At 35.3% G+C, this 17,674-nt stretch overlaps 1 protein-coding gene across 1 annotated transcript in view; it reads left to right on the plus strand.

Moving 5' to 3' along the window:
- The window catches only part of LOC129353343 (protocadherin-15-like), a 204,991-nt gene that overhangs the window by 102,081 nt on the left and 85,236 nt on the right, over positions 1 to 17,674 (plus strand). Inside the window, exons 14-19 of the mRNA XM_055022626.1 lie at positions 1,880 to 2,029; positions 2,119 to 2,210; positions 3,389 to 3,490; positions 12,398 to 12,530; positions 13,415 to 13,494; positions 15,139 to 15,232. Coding sequence (XP_054878601.1) covers positions 1,880 to 2,029; positions 2,119 to 2,210; positions 3,389 to 3,490; positions 12,398 to 12,530; positions 13,415 to 13,494; positions 15,139 to 15,232 — 651 coding nt within the window. The remainder of the gene's footprint in view (positions 1 to 1,879; positions 2,030 to 2,118; positions 2,211 to 3,388; positions 3,491 to 12,397; positions 12,531 to 13,414; positions 13,495 to 15,138; positions 15,233 to 17,674) is intronic.

Consider the following 17,674-nt stretch of genomic DNA (forward strand, 5'->3'; position numbering starts at 1 on the left):
CATGAATAGAGTCACTTATCTCAATGAAAGCATATATATAGTCTGCAAGAACCAAAAAAAAAATGTTTTTCACTTACAGTGGCAACAGCAAGAACAAAAACCTTTTTTGCAGTGGACAATACATTTTCATATTTCACAAGAACTCATGTGTTGGGAACTCCTGGAAAGTCCTCAACTGCATCATTTGTCAGTGTAGTAAATTTCTCCGCTTAGAAGCATCGGACCAATCAACACTGGACACATAAAAAAAAAATCTAAACTTCTTCCTTGTTCATGTGCCGATAACAAGCTTCCATAACTATCAGGAGAGCAAGGCAAAGAGACCAGAATTGTGTCATTTTATAAACGAGAACAAATTTCCTTTTTCCTACAGAGTATGTGTAGCTGGAGTATGTAAGTGTATAGGCAGAATGATGCCTGCTCTATCTTTATAAAATCTCATCTGGAGAAATTAAATCATTTCTGGTTCTTTCTTTTGATGTCAGATGAAACAAAATGTTAGTCCAAAACGATGTTAGTCGTTTTGGACTAACATCGTCCAAAACGATGCAGCCTTCACCCACCATAACAAAACAATCAATCAACCCCAAGAAAACAGCCTAACAGTCAATTATGGATTTGGGAACCTAATGCTTTAAGGTTGGTTTACTGCCAATGGAACAGACACCTTAATCATAGTAAATGGCATCATAAAAAATAACTTAGTATGTCAAGATACTCTACAGCAATGTTAGGCAGTCTGCAGAGAAACAAAGTATTTGGCCATGTTGGAAAATTCAATATAACAATCCTAAAGAGTAGAACATTTTGGTCATTGAAAAACATAAATACTTTCTAACAGTCCAGCCAACTTTAATGTAATAGAAAAATCTGTGAAGTGAGCTAGGCTATAACTTTGAAATGCTCTCAGAGAACTAGAGAATATTTTATTTAAAAAATGGTAAAAGTTAACATGTGAACATGCAAAACTTTAATTTATGTAACACAAATACTAAAGTATTTATGTAAATACAATCTGTGAAAAAAATCAAGCTACTCTGTCTGCTCTCAAATCAATCTAAAAACTTGTTTAAATAGATCAATGCTATTTAAACAGCATTGATCTGTTTAAATAGATATACCTATTTAGAATTGATATACCTATTTAGAAGTATCTATAATTGTTTGATTACTTTAATAGGCTTTTTCATTTATTGAGAAGGAGATGAAATGAACAGCAATGTTTTTTTGTTTTTTTTGAAAAAACGTTACTTTTATTTTAATGCAAATAAAAAAACAGTTTTGTATTCCCAAAACCATATAACTTGTACATTCGTATTAGCTTTTGTGAGATGCTTGTGCTTTTCCCAAAAAGAAAAAAAATCGAACTCTGCCAGGGCTTTACTGTGTGGTTTACATAAATCAGTGCCTGAGAGAACACAATACAACTGTCACCACTTTAGTATAAGTAGTCATTTTTGCTGTAGCCAAGCAACAGGAAATATATTTTTCCTGCTTACGTAAAATGACCCAGAGAGACAAACAGATCCATCAAATAGCTGCGTAAATAATGGAAGCCCAACGCGACTTCACCAGATTAACTCCTTCCTCACTAGTCGCGCAGCACCACACAGTTACAGATGAGTGGACCTCGGCCCCGACGTTCTGTTAAACATGCAGGGATAACTCCTGGTCCATGATGTCTTTGTAAGCTGTTTTTTAAGTAAAACAAAAACTTCTCAAAGCAAACTGCACACAATAAAATTCCAAGAACATGTTCAGAGCGCAAGTCTGCTACATTCCAAACAGCCAAATTCTGAATATCGCAAGTTTTTTCCTGTTTGCTTTTACTTTTTGCATTGATCTGTTGTTTTTTTTCCCTGTGTTTTTGCCTCCACAGCTGTTAGCATCAGATGGTGTTCAGCAAAGTGCTCCTGTTTTTGTGACCATAACAGTGCTGGATGCCAATGACAATACTCCAACTTTTTCCGATGTCTCCTATAGCGTAAACCTGTTCACTGATATGTTGCCTGGAGAAACTGTCATACAGGTATGTGAGTTATTAATGCAGCTGTTAAAACGTGAACATTTTGATGGATGGGGACATTATATGCATTTGTGATTCTGTTGTCTTTGTAGATGTCAGCAGTTGATTCTGATGCAGGTGAAAATGGCCAAATCAGTTATCGCATCTTGGCTGGTGACCAGGGAAAGTTTCTAATAAACAGCAGGTAAACCGATCAGAGATAATTCAATAATGTTGGTATGTTCTATATTTTACTGAAAGATCATATGTTTTAACATTTTATGTGACTTATACTAAAGTTACTTTTACTTTTATTTGGTCATCAGGCTTATGAAAATAAAAGAATAAATTATCTGATCTGAAACCAACATCAAATAGCATCAAAAGCAAAACATGACTTACATGTTTGTACTTAAGTTTTGTTGTTGTTGTTCTTTTGATGAAGAAAGCTTATTTCATTCAATCATATGGTTTAACACAATTTCAAGAAGTTAAGATATGAAGGAGGTGAAACAATGATCTTGTGAAGTGTCCTAAGGATTTTTTAAAGCATTTTGGAATTAATCATTATATTTCCAGCAGGTTTAATCACCAATGATAATCATTTTAAACAACAGACATTTTTTTTTATGTGCCAGTGGGTTTTTTTTTTATTGTTAGACCTTGCCATGCTCACACAAAAGGTAAAACCAAACAACAAAATCCTTAAAAAGGCAACTAAGAATCTAGAAATGCTAGAAAAGGTTATTGGTGAAAAACTCTGGTAACAGCGTGATTTAGAATTGCTTCAGTTAGATCTAAGAAACGTATGAGTCTTAAAAGAAAGATATACCAAAGCTAATACTGGTTTGATAACAATATTTTGCAGTTTTTGCTTCAATAAGGTGATTGTCAACATTTTTACAACAACTGAACAATTATTTGATTGTGCTATAAAATGGGATATGTGCCAGGGAAATGCATAACACTGTCACTCTAATATTCCTAAAGAGCCAGAGGCTAAAGGTTTAAGGAACCTACGAAAGTACTGAGTACATTTATTGTACCATATATAGAATATACATACTTTTTACTGCTTTTTAATAGAGCAATAAATCTGTAAACAGTGTGGATAAAGACTTTGTGCAATGAATCTATTGAAAATAAATCACTGAAATAAATTAACTTTTCAATAACATTGTCATTAATTAAGAAACAAAAGTATATCACTGTGAACTTAATAAAACTCCACTTATGATAACAGATTTCCACAGGCTAAAGGATTGCTAATGAGAAAGCAGGTGGTAAATGGTAAACTATAGAAGTCAATGAATGCATGTATAATGTAATGTGAAAGCATGCGCCGTGTTAATAACCGCATATATTTAATCATTGTTTTCACAGCACTGGGGTAATTACAGTGGCACCAGGTGCTGAGCTGACTGTTGGCCGCAGCTACGGTCTGACTGTGGAAGCTGCAGACAATGGGCCTGTGCCTCACAGACGGTAGGGGGTTTCTCTCATTCTGCTTCGTTGCTCTTTTCCTATGTCTGTGTGAAACTATGCCATGAAAGGTCAGGTCTTTACAGCTTTCAAATTTATTTTCTGACCCTTTTCAACACCACCTATGGCTCCTTTTTATTACTTTATCATCGTCTGTCTTCTCATTTAATCCTAATCTTTAGCTGGAAAATAATTTTAGATTTAAAAATAAATAAATAATTGAGTAAAAGTGCAGTATTTCTTGTCATTCAAGTGGAACTCATATTATCTAGAATCCTCACAAATATGTTCCAATTGTTTGATTATAGTAATTTTGATAATTATGGCTTACAGATAATGAAAAGCCAAAATTCAGTGTCTCTGAAAATTAGAATTGTCATAAGGTCATTGTTGGAATATTATAGAGTCGCACCCTATTCAGCTAATTAATTTAAAACATAGGTCTGCCTTGGTTTCTTGAGCCTTTAAACGTTCTCACTCTGGTTCAGTAGACTACACAATCATAGGGACTTGACAGGTGTCCAGACGACAGTCATCCTCACTCTGTCACAAAGTAAGTAACAACATATCATTGCTGAAGAAGCTGATTGTTCAGAGTTCTGTATCCAAACATATTAACAGAACATGGAGTGGAATGAAGTGTGGTTGAGAAAAGTGCACCAGCAACAGCAAGAACTACAGCCTTCAGAGGATACCAAGTAAAATCCATTCCAGACATATAGACTAATAATTGAGATGAGTGCAAATGTTGCCTTACCTGTCTAAAGGCAGTCCTGAACCAGAGATAAGTCATTCACTGGTGTTGAGCCACTGGGTTTACTGAAGTCCACAGTCAAGCAGCCACCTTCCAGGACTTAATAGAGCACCTCCTGCTTCTCTGTTGACAAGCCGTATGGAGATGCTACATTTATGTTCCTGCAGGCAGTCTGTGTTGGGCACCTGCCAACATGGACTGCCAAACAAACCAAAAGTTTGTTCACGGATGATGGTATTCTTTTTCCTAACTGGCCAGCTAACTCTCCCAATCTGAACCCTATAGAAAACCTTCTGCTTGTTCTCAAGAGGAAGATGAGAGACAAGCCAACAAGGTAGATGACCTGAAGGCAGATGTGAAATCAGTCTGTGATTCTATTACACCCACTCAGCACCACAGGCTGATTACCTCGATGCCACAGTGCCTTGTTGCTTTTTTTCATATAAATGGAGACTCAACCATGTACAGAGTGCATAGAAATGTACATATCCTTAAGAAGGCTGACATGCTTGAAACATACATTTTTGATTTGTCCAATGTGGTTTTGTAAATTTTTGAGATAGACCATTGGGGTTATATTACCTGTAAGCCATAATCATTAAAACTGCAAAAAATAAAAGTATGAAAAAGTTTACTCTGTCTATAAACTCACCATTTCACTTTTAGAGATAACTAGGAAGGAATATTGCATTTTTACACAATATTCATTTCTTTTAGATGAAGTTGTATTTCTACAGGATGATATGTTCTGGAAAGGAAAGTCACAGAAATGATATCTCAAGTTTTCTAATTAAAATAAAGAATTAGGGCCTGGGAAGGTGTGACTCAAATACCAGCGTGCTCTCTTCTTTTTATTTCCCAAAAGGGAAAATGTCAACTAATGCAGAAAATGCATTCAAATAAATTTTATTTCGCTCTTGAAGGGCTTAATCGATAAATAACAGTGGCTTTCAAATGGTCCGTAATGCAGGACCTTCCTCAGACTTTTTCCAATCGTCCAGGAAAATGATTTGATTGCAAAAAGTCTGGCAGAGAACAGTTCAATTGTGATTTTTTGAGTTTTAGCAATTACTAAGCAATATTTCAGAACTGGAGTAAATCAAACCATTGAACAGTTCATCCAGTAGAATCCAGTCAAGCTGCACAGAACCACAAAATGATGCAGCTGTTGTTTTGGCAAAGACTTTGATTACCAGAGTGTTTTATGCAGCACAGGAAATATTACAGAACAGAGACTCTCAATGAAGCATATGCTGGGCATTCGCTCTCTCTCTCTCTGTCAATTGAAAAAGTAAAACACTTTATAGAGATTAACGGCACAACGATTAATGTTTCCAAGCCTCTACTTATTTTAATCAAGACAATCTTTTTCAAAATATGGGCTTAATGGAAAGTATGCTTAATACATGCTTAGTGACGGTTATTTTTTTTAGAAATACCCTGTAGTTTGATAAGTTATCCTCGTTTTATATAATCCTTTGAAGCATATAAATTACAGCATACATCAGTTAATAAAATTGTCATCAATGTTGGTTTTTGATGCCTGAAGCATGAATTAAATTATAGTGTTTTTTATTGGGGAATAGCTGAAAAAAAGGATAAATTATTACCACACTGTCCTTGAGATGGGACAGACAAGCTGAGTCCTTCCAGTGGAAAAAAGCGCCGAACAAAAGCAATAATCAGGGGACAAGTTAATCAAGATTGTATTTCTTTCTTTAGTGAAATTGTTTGAAGAAAACTTTTCAGTGAACCTTTGTGTCGCACAAACATCATTAAAGAGCACACAGATTGCTGATTAGACGTGTCTATTTTGAATTTGACTTTGGTGATTTATCACACGTTTAGCGTGCTAAATGATGATTGACACAGTTATATTTTGAGCATTCGCACCACGGAGTATGAGCATTTGAATTGCTTTAAGGACATATGTGTGAGGTCAAAATGCTGCTGGCTTTCTGAAGATATGTCCCGTTGCATATCGGAATATTTTTAACGTTGTCATTTCTGACTTTGATGCACCACTTTATGTGTAATTTGTTGTTTTGATTAAATTGCTACTTTTTTGGGAATGGTTACAGATAGGAACAGGCATGTTTCAGATTCTCACAACATATACTAAAAACTGTATTGAAGTATTGACACAGAACTTTTAAAGTGAAAGGCAATTAAACAAATTGCATTAATTTAATAAATAGCTAATTTATTAATTTGAGAAAACAGCAGTTAATTGGTTACTTCTCCTGTAATAATATATTTATTAATATGGTTATAATTTTGGTGATAATATTTAGTTATTGAAAGTTTGATACAAAGACATACATGTGAAAACTGAGAGCAGAGTGACTTTGTTTTCAACCATTATTTTAAACCAATTAATTGTTTTGTATCCCAGTAGCAATTATTTCCAGGTTTCAGAATTTGACATTTTTGTGTACTGTAAAATGTCAAAATAATGTGATAATCCAACATTAGATATTTCGTTAAAAAGTATTATCAATACATGTGTTATACTATTTTCTATGTGTCATTCCTTCTAGCAGCCTTTAAATGGTTAAGGGGTGAGGAAGATTACTTAGATTAACAAGGATTAATTTGGGTAACTCTAGGAAATTAATGTCATGCTTGATTTACACATTTTATAAGATTATTTCATTTTTAATTTGATATCTAGTGTCTTTTTATCTTTTAAAGACTTGTTTGCTTAAGGACCTACTTTTTAAGAAGTGACTTTGAAGCACTATTGAACTGTTATTTATGATAATATCAAACCTAAAAAACAGATTCAGTACCAGTGGAGCGCTTCAGAGAGCTCATCAGACATTACTTCTGCAAACAAGAATAAATCAGTTTCCCTTTTGCAATCCTCTGCATGGATATAAAGGTATTTAAGCATTGGGGAAAAGGTAAAACCCTCAAAGCTGCGTCCTAATCATTGCCCACAGGAAATAAAAATGCACAGATGAAACTGAATGTTGGCATATTCACTGAAGGAATCTCAGTTAAGGTAAAAATGCAACATTGTCAAGACTTTACACGGTCAAACTTTCAAATTATGGGACAAAATGAGCTCTTCTGCTCTTAAACCTGTGTATTAAGGAGTCAGCTGAAAATTATGTTCTTATAACCCTGGTAGTGGTTCTGAATTCAACAACACTGAATCCAGTGCTGTTGGATTCAGTGTTGTTGGATTATATGGTGATTTTATATTTACCATATACAACTCCCCAGTTTAGCCAAACTCATGTCTGGCTAAAGTGGAGTGTTAAGGGATTTAAATTAATATTTAACATCTGTTAATTATCTTTTAATCTCTGCATTTTGCCTCTGAATGTGCAATACAACATAAAAATAACTTTCCTATGATATTTGCAGAAGAAAAACATGTATCTTCTCTGGGACCTGGTATGAGAAATATAGCTGTCAAATCAATAGCAGATAGAGGCGGTTCCAGTTAGCGGGTCAGAGATTGTCACCAGATTTCCCCAGACCCACTGTTTATCTCCGCAGAAAACATAACCAGCATGACGAATCAATATCTCTCTCCCCCCTGGCAATGTTATTGAAACTATGGGTCAAGATCCAAAATGAGATGCGTCCTCTTCTTGTTCGCCATCGTCAAGACAAGACACTGCATTTCTTTAAGTCTGCATCTCACTTTTCCAGAAGTATAGGAGATTTTGTCTCTGGTCTCACACATTGCTAACAGTAAATTATTATGAAGGGCTTTCACACTTTTATCATAAATGAAGGGGGAAAAAAGCATGCAGAATACATAAAGTTGTTAGATTAAAAAGCCAGTCTGGCAAAAAGAGGTCATATTGCAACATTGCCTACATTGCTGGAAATGACTGGAAAATTGCAACAGTAAAAAGAAAACAGTAACAAAATATGTTTTAAAAAAGTAAAATTAAAGAAGTACTAAAAACAGTCATTGGGTCTGTGACATAATAGTTGCTTGATATTCATTTAATTATTGACCACCAGCAAACAGACATTAAAGTTGACCAAACACAAGTGGTGACATTGCACATATGTTTTTATATTATTTATATTTATATTATTTATATTTCTGTTTTAGAGAGATTGGCATGTTTTAGATCTTCAATTAAGAATTGAGTTAAAATTGATTTGTTCGCTTTATTCCCACATCCACTGTTAAATGTCTGATAGAATTTAATGCAAGGGTCTTGCTAGCTTGTTCCAGCAGTGGCCATGTCTTGCATGGTGTACTGGATTTCACACATTAATACATCTTTACAAAAGTTTTGGAAGCCCTGAAGTTCTAAATTGTACACCCCTCCCGAAAGAGCAAAGCCATGATATAGTTTGGGAATATTATCAGCATGCATTAAAAATTCATCAAGGTCACTTTTCCATACAAGTTCAAAATAATCGTAGACAAAGTTTACAGCCTTAAAAGTAACTATAGGCAACTTGTCATGTCAACATTTTTCTCAGTTTAATCATTTCTAATGGGGGTCATTGAAAGAAAATTCATCCCTGTGGTCGATCACAGCCTAAGTAATGCATGCATACAAAGAAATCAAACTAAATTACTCCTAAATTACAAATAACAAAGTGGACTAGTACTCTCGTGGGTTTTGGTATATTTCTGACTCACATGCACAAACACTCTCAGGAGACTGAATGGAAATTTGACAAGGTTTATGATAACAAAGAGTAAGGAATGACCTGGGCAGTGGGATCGTTCTCATGAGATGGAGAAGTAAGTAGCAGAATGTAAAAGTTGAAATGCAATGATGGTGAGGAACTGAGAATGTATTGATGAACAGGATCTTGTACCCCAGGGAGAAGTGAGCCGAATTGCAGTTGTTGGCTGAGTGGTGAATGTCAGATGGGAAGGAGAGTTTTGGAGCTGTGAGTCTTGAAACTGTGAGAACCGAGAGGGCCAAGGACGCTGGAGACTCAGAATGAGGAATGGAGAGGAAAGCTAGAGACGTGAGCAGGAGCAGAAATACAAAATGTAACATTGGAGGGCGGACAGGTGATTTGGAGAATAATGAAGATGATGAAGAGAAGGGTAGAGAATGCAGAGGTGATATGAGTCCAATTGATATTGCAGGAGTGAATCTTTGATTGAGGAAGTCCAGATGATGTTGCATAGAGGATACAGATTCACAGGAGGAATTAAAGGGAAGCAAACAAAGAGAAGTTGGAACTAGTTATCAGGCACAGGGACAAAATAAACATGGAGGGCTAGGGTTACCATGTAGGTAACAAACAGTGTCTTTATCTAGCACCTTCTATACTTTTGCTGATGGTCTTAATGAGAAAGAGCCGTTCTTAAGTGTGTTACCAGCAGCTCCACATTAGGTGAACTGTGTTCTAAAAGGCCTGGAAACCCAAGAAACCAGCTAGAATCTGTCAGTATATAAAAGCAATCCTGCCGCTATGTACTAAACAAACTCGGCAGGGTTGCTGTTAACTTATTATCAATGAAAGGCGTCTGACTAAATTATGACAGTTTGTTGGGTTTTTTTTTTTTTTTTTTAAACAACAAATAATGCACTGGATCCATACATGCTCATTCTACAAATCAACAGCTGTAGCATTTGCTGCAAAAGATTTGGACAACCAGTTGGGCTACATGGTCTGGCCAGATGAGGCCAAAGCTGAAATCATTGGATATTGATGCACTCATCATGTATGGAGGAAAAATGGTTCTGCACGTCATCCCAAAAATGAGAAATGCAGGTGTGCACATTATGGTGGGTTCTATCCTACAGAATATAATATACATGCAGACCCTGTATGCTTGAAGAAAGGATCAAAGGAGAAATGTAACATATTTTTGATTTGAGTCTGAAGATGAAAGGAATGTTTATTTCCAAGCAATCTCCAAACACACAGTCAAGGAAATGCCAGACTGACAAAGCCAAGGACCTGACTTGTGTCTAACTGAATATCTACAGTATTGATGATCAGTGTGCCCTGAATGTCCCCTTTACCCTCCCAGAACCATTGAGATCTATTGCCAGCTTGTGTGATTAATAAGATGTGTACTTTATATATTTTTCTGTATGTATTCAGTACTTATTACCTATGTCACTGCAGGTTTCTCACTCTGAGTTTCATTTGTGAAGCAATACTATTTTATTTATTTGTGTTCCAATTAGAAATGATTAGTTAGAAAATGCAATCTTTACAAAAGAAAAACATTTGTAAAGGAAGACAATTTTGTAAAGGAAAATGTTTGTGAATAGAGCATATTGAACTGTTCAAGTTGTTTATCAGAGAGGAAAGTAAATACTATGCAATTACGTCTTTATTTATCAAAGGGAAATGATCATCTGTCAAGTTCTCAACCAAATCCTTTTTTTCCTGATGCTTTGTGAAATACAAGATCAATATGATTTCCTTTTTCCCTTCTGCTAATTTTCTTTTGCAAATCCAATAACGCTAAAACACATTTTGATTTGTACCTTATTAAGACACTGTCTGTATACTACTTCAGCAAATTGAACAGCATGAAGTGTTAATGGATACTCCTATTTCTTCCAATCCTGCTGAGGCTAGCAATAAGTTGAAACATAGACTTTTAACATCATATAAAGAAAGTAAGTATTCAACACGTCAATGTCTTTCTCAGTGAATACATTTTTAATGAAGCTGTTGACTTTCCCTAACTAATCATGGTTCTCAGGCAACTTTACTGATTATAGGTTTTACTCTTCTGTTAGAGATCTTGAGAATCACAAGGTTGTGGCTGGTTCATTTTCTTTCCACTTTATCAGAGGAAAAATGTGATTCTATTTCAAAATGGCTAAAGCTAAAAGTGCAACACTTTAATTTTTAATGCATCATTAAAATAAATTTGTGAAGGTAAAAAAGTGAAAGTGGTTCAAGGAACCAATTAGTTACAGTTTCTGTCGCACCAGGACCAGTTCGACAGGGACACTGGTCAGTCACATAGTCATTGAGTTACAGCACACAAATCTTCACTTTCTTTCTGCTTATGTGATAATTTGGCCATGAGGCACAGTCTATAGTTCATAAATAGTAATGAATCCTTTTATGATAACTTGTACTGACAGATGGAAGGATTTCCTTTTAATACTAAAACTTTTAAACTAAGCTTTTGACCTAAAATGACTATTTGAGCTTCCTTTCTGTGTGAGACCCATTCTACTTGTCATTCCACTTTGATAGCCATAAGTTCATTTCAGGATTATTTCTCCATGTGCAATATTTGGATTGTAACTGACATATTGTGTGAATTTTCTGTTAATGTTTATTAAAAATAAATGTGGCACACAATTATTGATTGTACTTCTATTCATTTTATTTATATAGTGTCACTTGACAACAAAATTCATCTCAGAGCACTTTACAAAATACTTTTTTTTTTAAATTCAATCACACATGCATTCCAATTAGTTATCAAACAGCACAGTGTGCTGAGTTCATTATTCAAAGTAGATTCAACAGTTCAACTTTTGCTGACTTTTCAGCAATCCCTCTGGTACTAAAGTTACCATCACAATATTTTGAAAAAAAAAAAGAGGCTCACATATGTGTTTCTGATTCCATATCTATAAAACTTTGTTGTGATGCAATTGTAAAGCTTTTATGTCAATTGCAAAATTTTAAGTAGCTAAAACAAAAGTGTTAGCTGAAATAACGAAGCGGCCCCAAAAGGCAAATTGTTTCCACCTACATTCACTCAGCAGGATTATATCAAAATGTTCTTTCACTGAAAGGTCACCACCCATTGGAAAACTGAGTCACTGAAACACCAGAGGAAGTTCCCAAGACTGCTCAATAGATAGCTCAACATCCACAGAAAAAATACTTTTGTAAAGCCCCGCAGCAATACTTCTATTTAAACTCTTTGTCACTTACACTGTTGTTGACATTATGTTTTTATTGATTAGACACAGTAACAGCCAGAAAACAAATTGTGCAGCCCTTTTTATCTTAAGTCATGGGTCCCTCAGTCACCTTATATGGTTTGTATATAACTTGCAGCAATTTTCTTTTCCAACTTTTCCCCTCTAATATTCCTCTAGGGCTGTTGTTAATTTAGCAGACACTGTGTAGCGGGAACTCTGTGTGTGTAAGAGTTCTCCTTATCTGTTCCATTTGCTATACCTCAAAGTCTTTTGTCTTTCACCTTTTCTCACTCTGTTCAGGTCTTCCATTACAACAGTATATATTGAAGTTTTGCCCCCAAACAACCAGAGCCCTCCTCGCTTCCCTCGCCAACAATACAACCTTGAGATCAGTGAAGCAATGAGGACTGGTGCTACACTTCTTAATCTGCAGGTAGACACACACGCACACAATGTGAAGAGCATCAAAAAGAGTTTGATCAAATCTTTGCTGCATTGGCTGAAACATTGCAGTGCCTGCTTCTTTAGGTTAAAAAAAACATATATTGTGGACTTTTTATTTTTTTAAGCCTTTTCAGTCATTACTGCGTTGCCTTGAGGATAACCGCATGAAAGTGTTATTCATTAAGTATGATAATCTTTTAAACTCTTAGAATAATTAAATGTCATTTTTGTTTTCCCTTTTTAATTAACTTAGCTGCTCATTGCTTTTACCCCTTGATAACCACATAAGTGCTTGCCAAGGTAAGAGTAACACTGTCAGCAAACCAACACCAGCTAGTAATTGCTGATTGTGTCCTCCAGCATCTTGGCTCAAAGGAATAATAATCCCCACATGTTCAAAGAACAAATTTTCAACATTACGTTATTCAGGTTTCATGGCCATTATTCATGGAAGTACAATGGCCATAAAACCACATTTTACTGAAGATAAAATCTAAATTAGCTGTAAAAACTTGATTAAAATGATTAAAAGCACAATAACCCTCAAGATCAATTTAAAAATGAAATTTACCCCAATCTAAAATCATACTGAATTACAGAGAAATAGGATATGTATATTTTTGGGCAATAAATTATGCTGCAATCAGCACCAACTTGCTATGCACACAGTTTACTACGAGTCTGTATGATTTATTTGATCATTTTGTTCTCCCCTACATTTTTCTGCAACTGAATGGAAAGTACCATAAAAAGCACAAATTCTGCCAAAAAGCCTTCTTCTTGCACCACTCAGGTGTTACTACTCAAAATTACAAGTGCAAAAACATTGTAAGTCTGCCTTTATACGTGTTTAACTGCCTGCTTCTTTTTAAGGCAGTGGATCGAGAGAAGGATCCAATAACCTACAAAATCCACAGTGGAGATATTAATGGAAATTTTGCACTGCAGCAGAAGTAAGTCATGAAATGTGATCAAGATGTAGTTTTATTTAGGTGCTTATATCTGAAACGTGGAGAGGGTGGAAAAGGTAATCAGTTGGGTACGAAATTACATTTTAAGGGTAAATGGCAGAAAGAGGTATGAATAAACATCTAATCAATGTAAGAAGGGCAGAATCCCATAATCGTGGAGGGTAAATTTTACTCATCATCCTTCATTTTTTTTGGGGAGGAGGATTAAAACATTTAGCTAGATGTCTGTGAAACTAGACAATGTTCCAATACAAACCCAAATGTTGCAATACCTAAGCTGTGTTTTCTACACAATGAGTACAAACTTGTATTATAAGATACATCCCTGTCTATTCCTGATTACTAAATTACCCATAATTAGATTGAAAAAGACACCTCCTGCTGGAGAGGCTATTTTCCAGTGCAGCCGTCCAATGCAGTTTCCACTGACGTTCAGTGCCTTCCAAAATAAAAGACTCATACCCACTTCTTCTTCTTCTCCTTTTGTTACATTGCAACCATAATTTCAATGTATTTCATCAGGGTTTCTTAATGATACACCAACACAAAGCAGGTCATGACTGTAATGTTGAAGGAAGGATGCATAGTCTCCAGTATGTTTTATTTTTTTTTCAATTAAAGTAAAACGTGTGGCTTCCCCTGTTCATTTATATGCCCCTAAATAAAATCTTGTCAATTGCTCTAAAAATGTTAAATACTATAGGTTCTTCCTGTCTATTAATTTCGATACAAATGAAGTTATTTCGGTTAAGGCCTCAAAGGCTTGTTTAACCAACAGTTTTGTTGGTTAAACTAGAGTTAGGTTTTGAAAACAACATCCCAGATTATGGTCAACATGCAAAATTTGGTGTGTGAAGGAAAAGTAACACTTTACATCAATCAGAATATCTGTGGGGAACTTGATAGAAACACTTTTCTTTAGCAGAGAATGTGAAGCAGCTCAAATACTACTGGATGATGGATGTAGTTAAATACAGTTCAGCCCCAGAGAAAAACTATTTTATGATGCAGAAAAAATTGGAGAGTATAGGGAAAGTTAACCTTCGAGCATGGCTGTAGCTGTATATCAGAATGGACCAGTGAAAGTCTATGACCAATATCAAGTGAAAATCTATCTTGCAGCTGCGAATGGAGCAAAAATCTTGAGATTGCAGGGGCCAAATAAAAATGTTCACTAGACTTCAAATTTTTTCTCAGTGAAGAAGTTTGCTTTTCGTTCATTTTATAATTAAAGGTTGCTTGGTGTTGTTCAAAAACATAAAACTCCCCCTAAAATACATTAGAATTTGTGTTATTAAAGTTCAGTGTGTATGAATTACTTTGCAAGGCACTGAAAAAAAGTGTAAGCAGTTTTTAACTCATTTCGATCTTGTATTTGCATACAAACAAATCTGGAAAATGCATGAAATTAGAAGGAGTGCTGCACATGATTAGCAATCAGTGACTTTTGAACAGAAACTTCTCGTCAAATTAAACTCAGTATTCTACACCATGGTATCCTGATTTGCCCTGCTTTGTCTTTTGCCTGTTTTTTTTAAACTGATGACTTCTATTGTTTGGCGTCTTTTATATTCATGTTCTGATCTCCTTCTACGTCAATCTGATCTGTTTGTCATCTCTCTCCAGTTCAGGGTATTTAATTCTGGACAAGGCTTTGGACAGGGAGTCTCTGGATCATTATATCCTGATTGTCACCGCCTCAGACGGACGACCAGATGGAGTAAGAAACTCAGCTTTGCCACACCAGTATTAACTGTCTCTCTTAACTTCAGTCGTTTTACAGCCATTGAGCAAAATCAAATCAAGCAACTGTTGGAAGCAAATTGCTGCAAATGACACCTTTTGTATTATGTAGAAAGAGGGTCATTAAAGGCATTTTTGGAAATACTTGACATTTATGAAAATAGTCAATTACAGAAAAAAAAAGTTGAAAAGAACTTAAGAGAAAATATTTAGAATGACTTTTATTTCAAATATAGCTGGTTTTCATCGTACAGAGGAGTCTCCATCCTCCTCCTTTTGTCTGCTTTGTTCTGCCCCAGACATCCCCCCTAGAGGTTTTTTCCAAATCCTTTAATTCAACAAGTCTCACTTGTGAATCTTTCCTTTCCCTTTTCTTAAATCTTTCTCTCTCATCCACCTTTATCTTATGTCACCTTTCTGCTGTAATCCCTGCAAAACTTATCCAAACTTTTTTCCCCTAACTAGCTCATTCCTGTCTCAAATACAATCCCTTTCTGCTTCCACAATATCCTGTACAAACCTGTATGTCTACTGAGACCCTTGTCTTGACTCTTTCATCGGCTTTTCCATCAACTCTACAAAGGAACTATTTCTCTGATCAATCCTTTGGCCAAATCCTATCTTCATTTAGAAGATAGGATTTCCTGCTATATCTTACCTCACTACTGTGTGCGAGTACATTGCCTGTGTTTATCAGTGTTGCTCAATAGCTTCCTAATGCAACATCGTCATTGTCTTCCTAGAATTCTAACATACTAAACAGATTTCAAATTACAACTTCTGGCGAGGTGAAAAACGGACCATATTACTCTCTTTGTTACATCTGTTAGTAACTGTTAGTGGGTGATACTTATCAGGCAGGAAACAAAAACTTACTAGATTTGAAGGATGGTGGCGTGGTCTGCTGACTCAAGTTTTAGTCAACATCTTGTGAATGGCCAAGTGTGTGTTTATTGTTTACCTGGGGAAAAAAACACCAAGATTCACTTTGGTAAAAAGGCGAGATGGTTTAGGTAATGTTCTGTTGGTCCACATTGGGATCTGCCATGCATGATGTCACCTTGACAAGTAAGATGAGGGTTATAAGTTTACAGTACATGCAATTTTTAAAAAGTTACATCTCCAATCTAAAAGGATTCTTCAGTTTTGAAACTTGGGTTGCAAATATCAGACTTCTAATCAGTTAACGTCAACCAAAGGACTTTATGTATATTATTATTCATAAATCTAAAAGTTATACTGATGATGTGCTACATAAAATTTACTTCCAGATCTACTGTGTTACAGAAGGAACCATTTCCTGTTCCCTAAAATATGAATTATTCAAGCTACTTTCACAGAGCCTTGGCTTTGGCAGCACTAAGTATGTGCCATTCTAGACTGCCATCTATTGCTTTACCTCAGTAAATCACGTTGATGCTGGTGTTTTGTTGTATCTTAAAGCATTTATTTAGTTTTTTCTTGTGTGTGAAGAAATTAAACCTATTCATCAAGGCATGAAAAGTTAATAGTTCATAAAGTTTAAGTTAATATTTTTTAACAAATTAGAGTCCTCGTTATGCTTTGTTGCCGAGAATCATGACATCTTCAGGTCACAAAAGCAATGGTAGGCATATGGTAGGCAAGTTCTAAGCAAATTCATAGAGGATTTACTTGTTGCTTGTTGTTTACATGTTATCTTGGACCTTTGACCTCATCGAGAAATTCTTTAAGTGCTTAAAAATTTAGTTCTCTCTTTAAAAAGTTTTCACAGTTGTTGGCTATTTCATCATGTTGTGTATAATTTTAAATCTTAAGAAAAGTTTGTTGAATTTCTACAATTGTGTATTTGTTGACTATAAAGTGTGGATATCAGAGGCAGTGAATTACGTTCCAATATTTTGTTAAAATTCTCATTGCATCTCTGCCAACATGTCTTTCAGATGTTTCTATGCCTCATATGGAAGGCAAACTGCAGGAACTACTTTTCTAGTTTGGTTCCAATTTCATACCCCCTGTGGTCACTGTGCACTGGCTGTTTTTCTGCATTTTCTTATTCACCATCTCCTTACCATCTAAACACCGCGTTTCATTTTCATCACGTGTTTTTCTGTTAAAACCACGATTATATGTGTCGACTCTTTTGGGTACATGACTTCAAGGATCTCAGATTACCCTTTTTTCTCCCCTTTCTGATGGAGCAAAAGCTTTTTTCTAAATGATATTACAATCCTGCCAAGATGCAAGTGGATGCTGGAGAGCAGGGCATCCATTTTATGCCTCTTGTAAATCACTTAAACTGTCAGTGCCTTATCACATATTTTAGTACTTTGTTTTTTGTTTTTTTTTTAGCAGAGCATGTTAGAAAGTCATGAATAATTTTCTATATTATTTTAAAAATACGTTTGTACCTTGCATTGATCCATGCAGATGTTGGGTG

Source organism: Poeciliopsis prolifica, unplaced genomic scaffold (assembly GCF_027474105.1).
Source record: "Poeciliopsis prolifica strain line A6 unplaced genomic scaffold, Auburn_PproV2 SCAFFOLD088, whole genome shotgun sequence".
NCBI classification, from domain to species: Eukaryota; Metazoa; Chordata; class Actinopteri; order Cyprinodontiformes; family Poeciliidae; genus Poeciliopsis; species Poeciliopsis prolifica.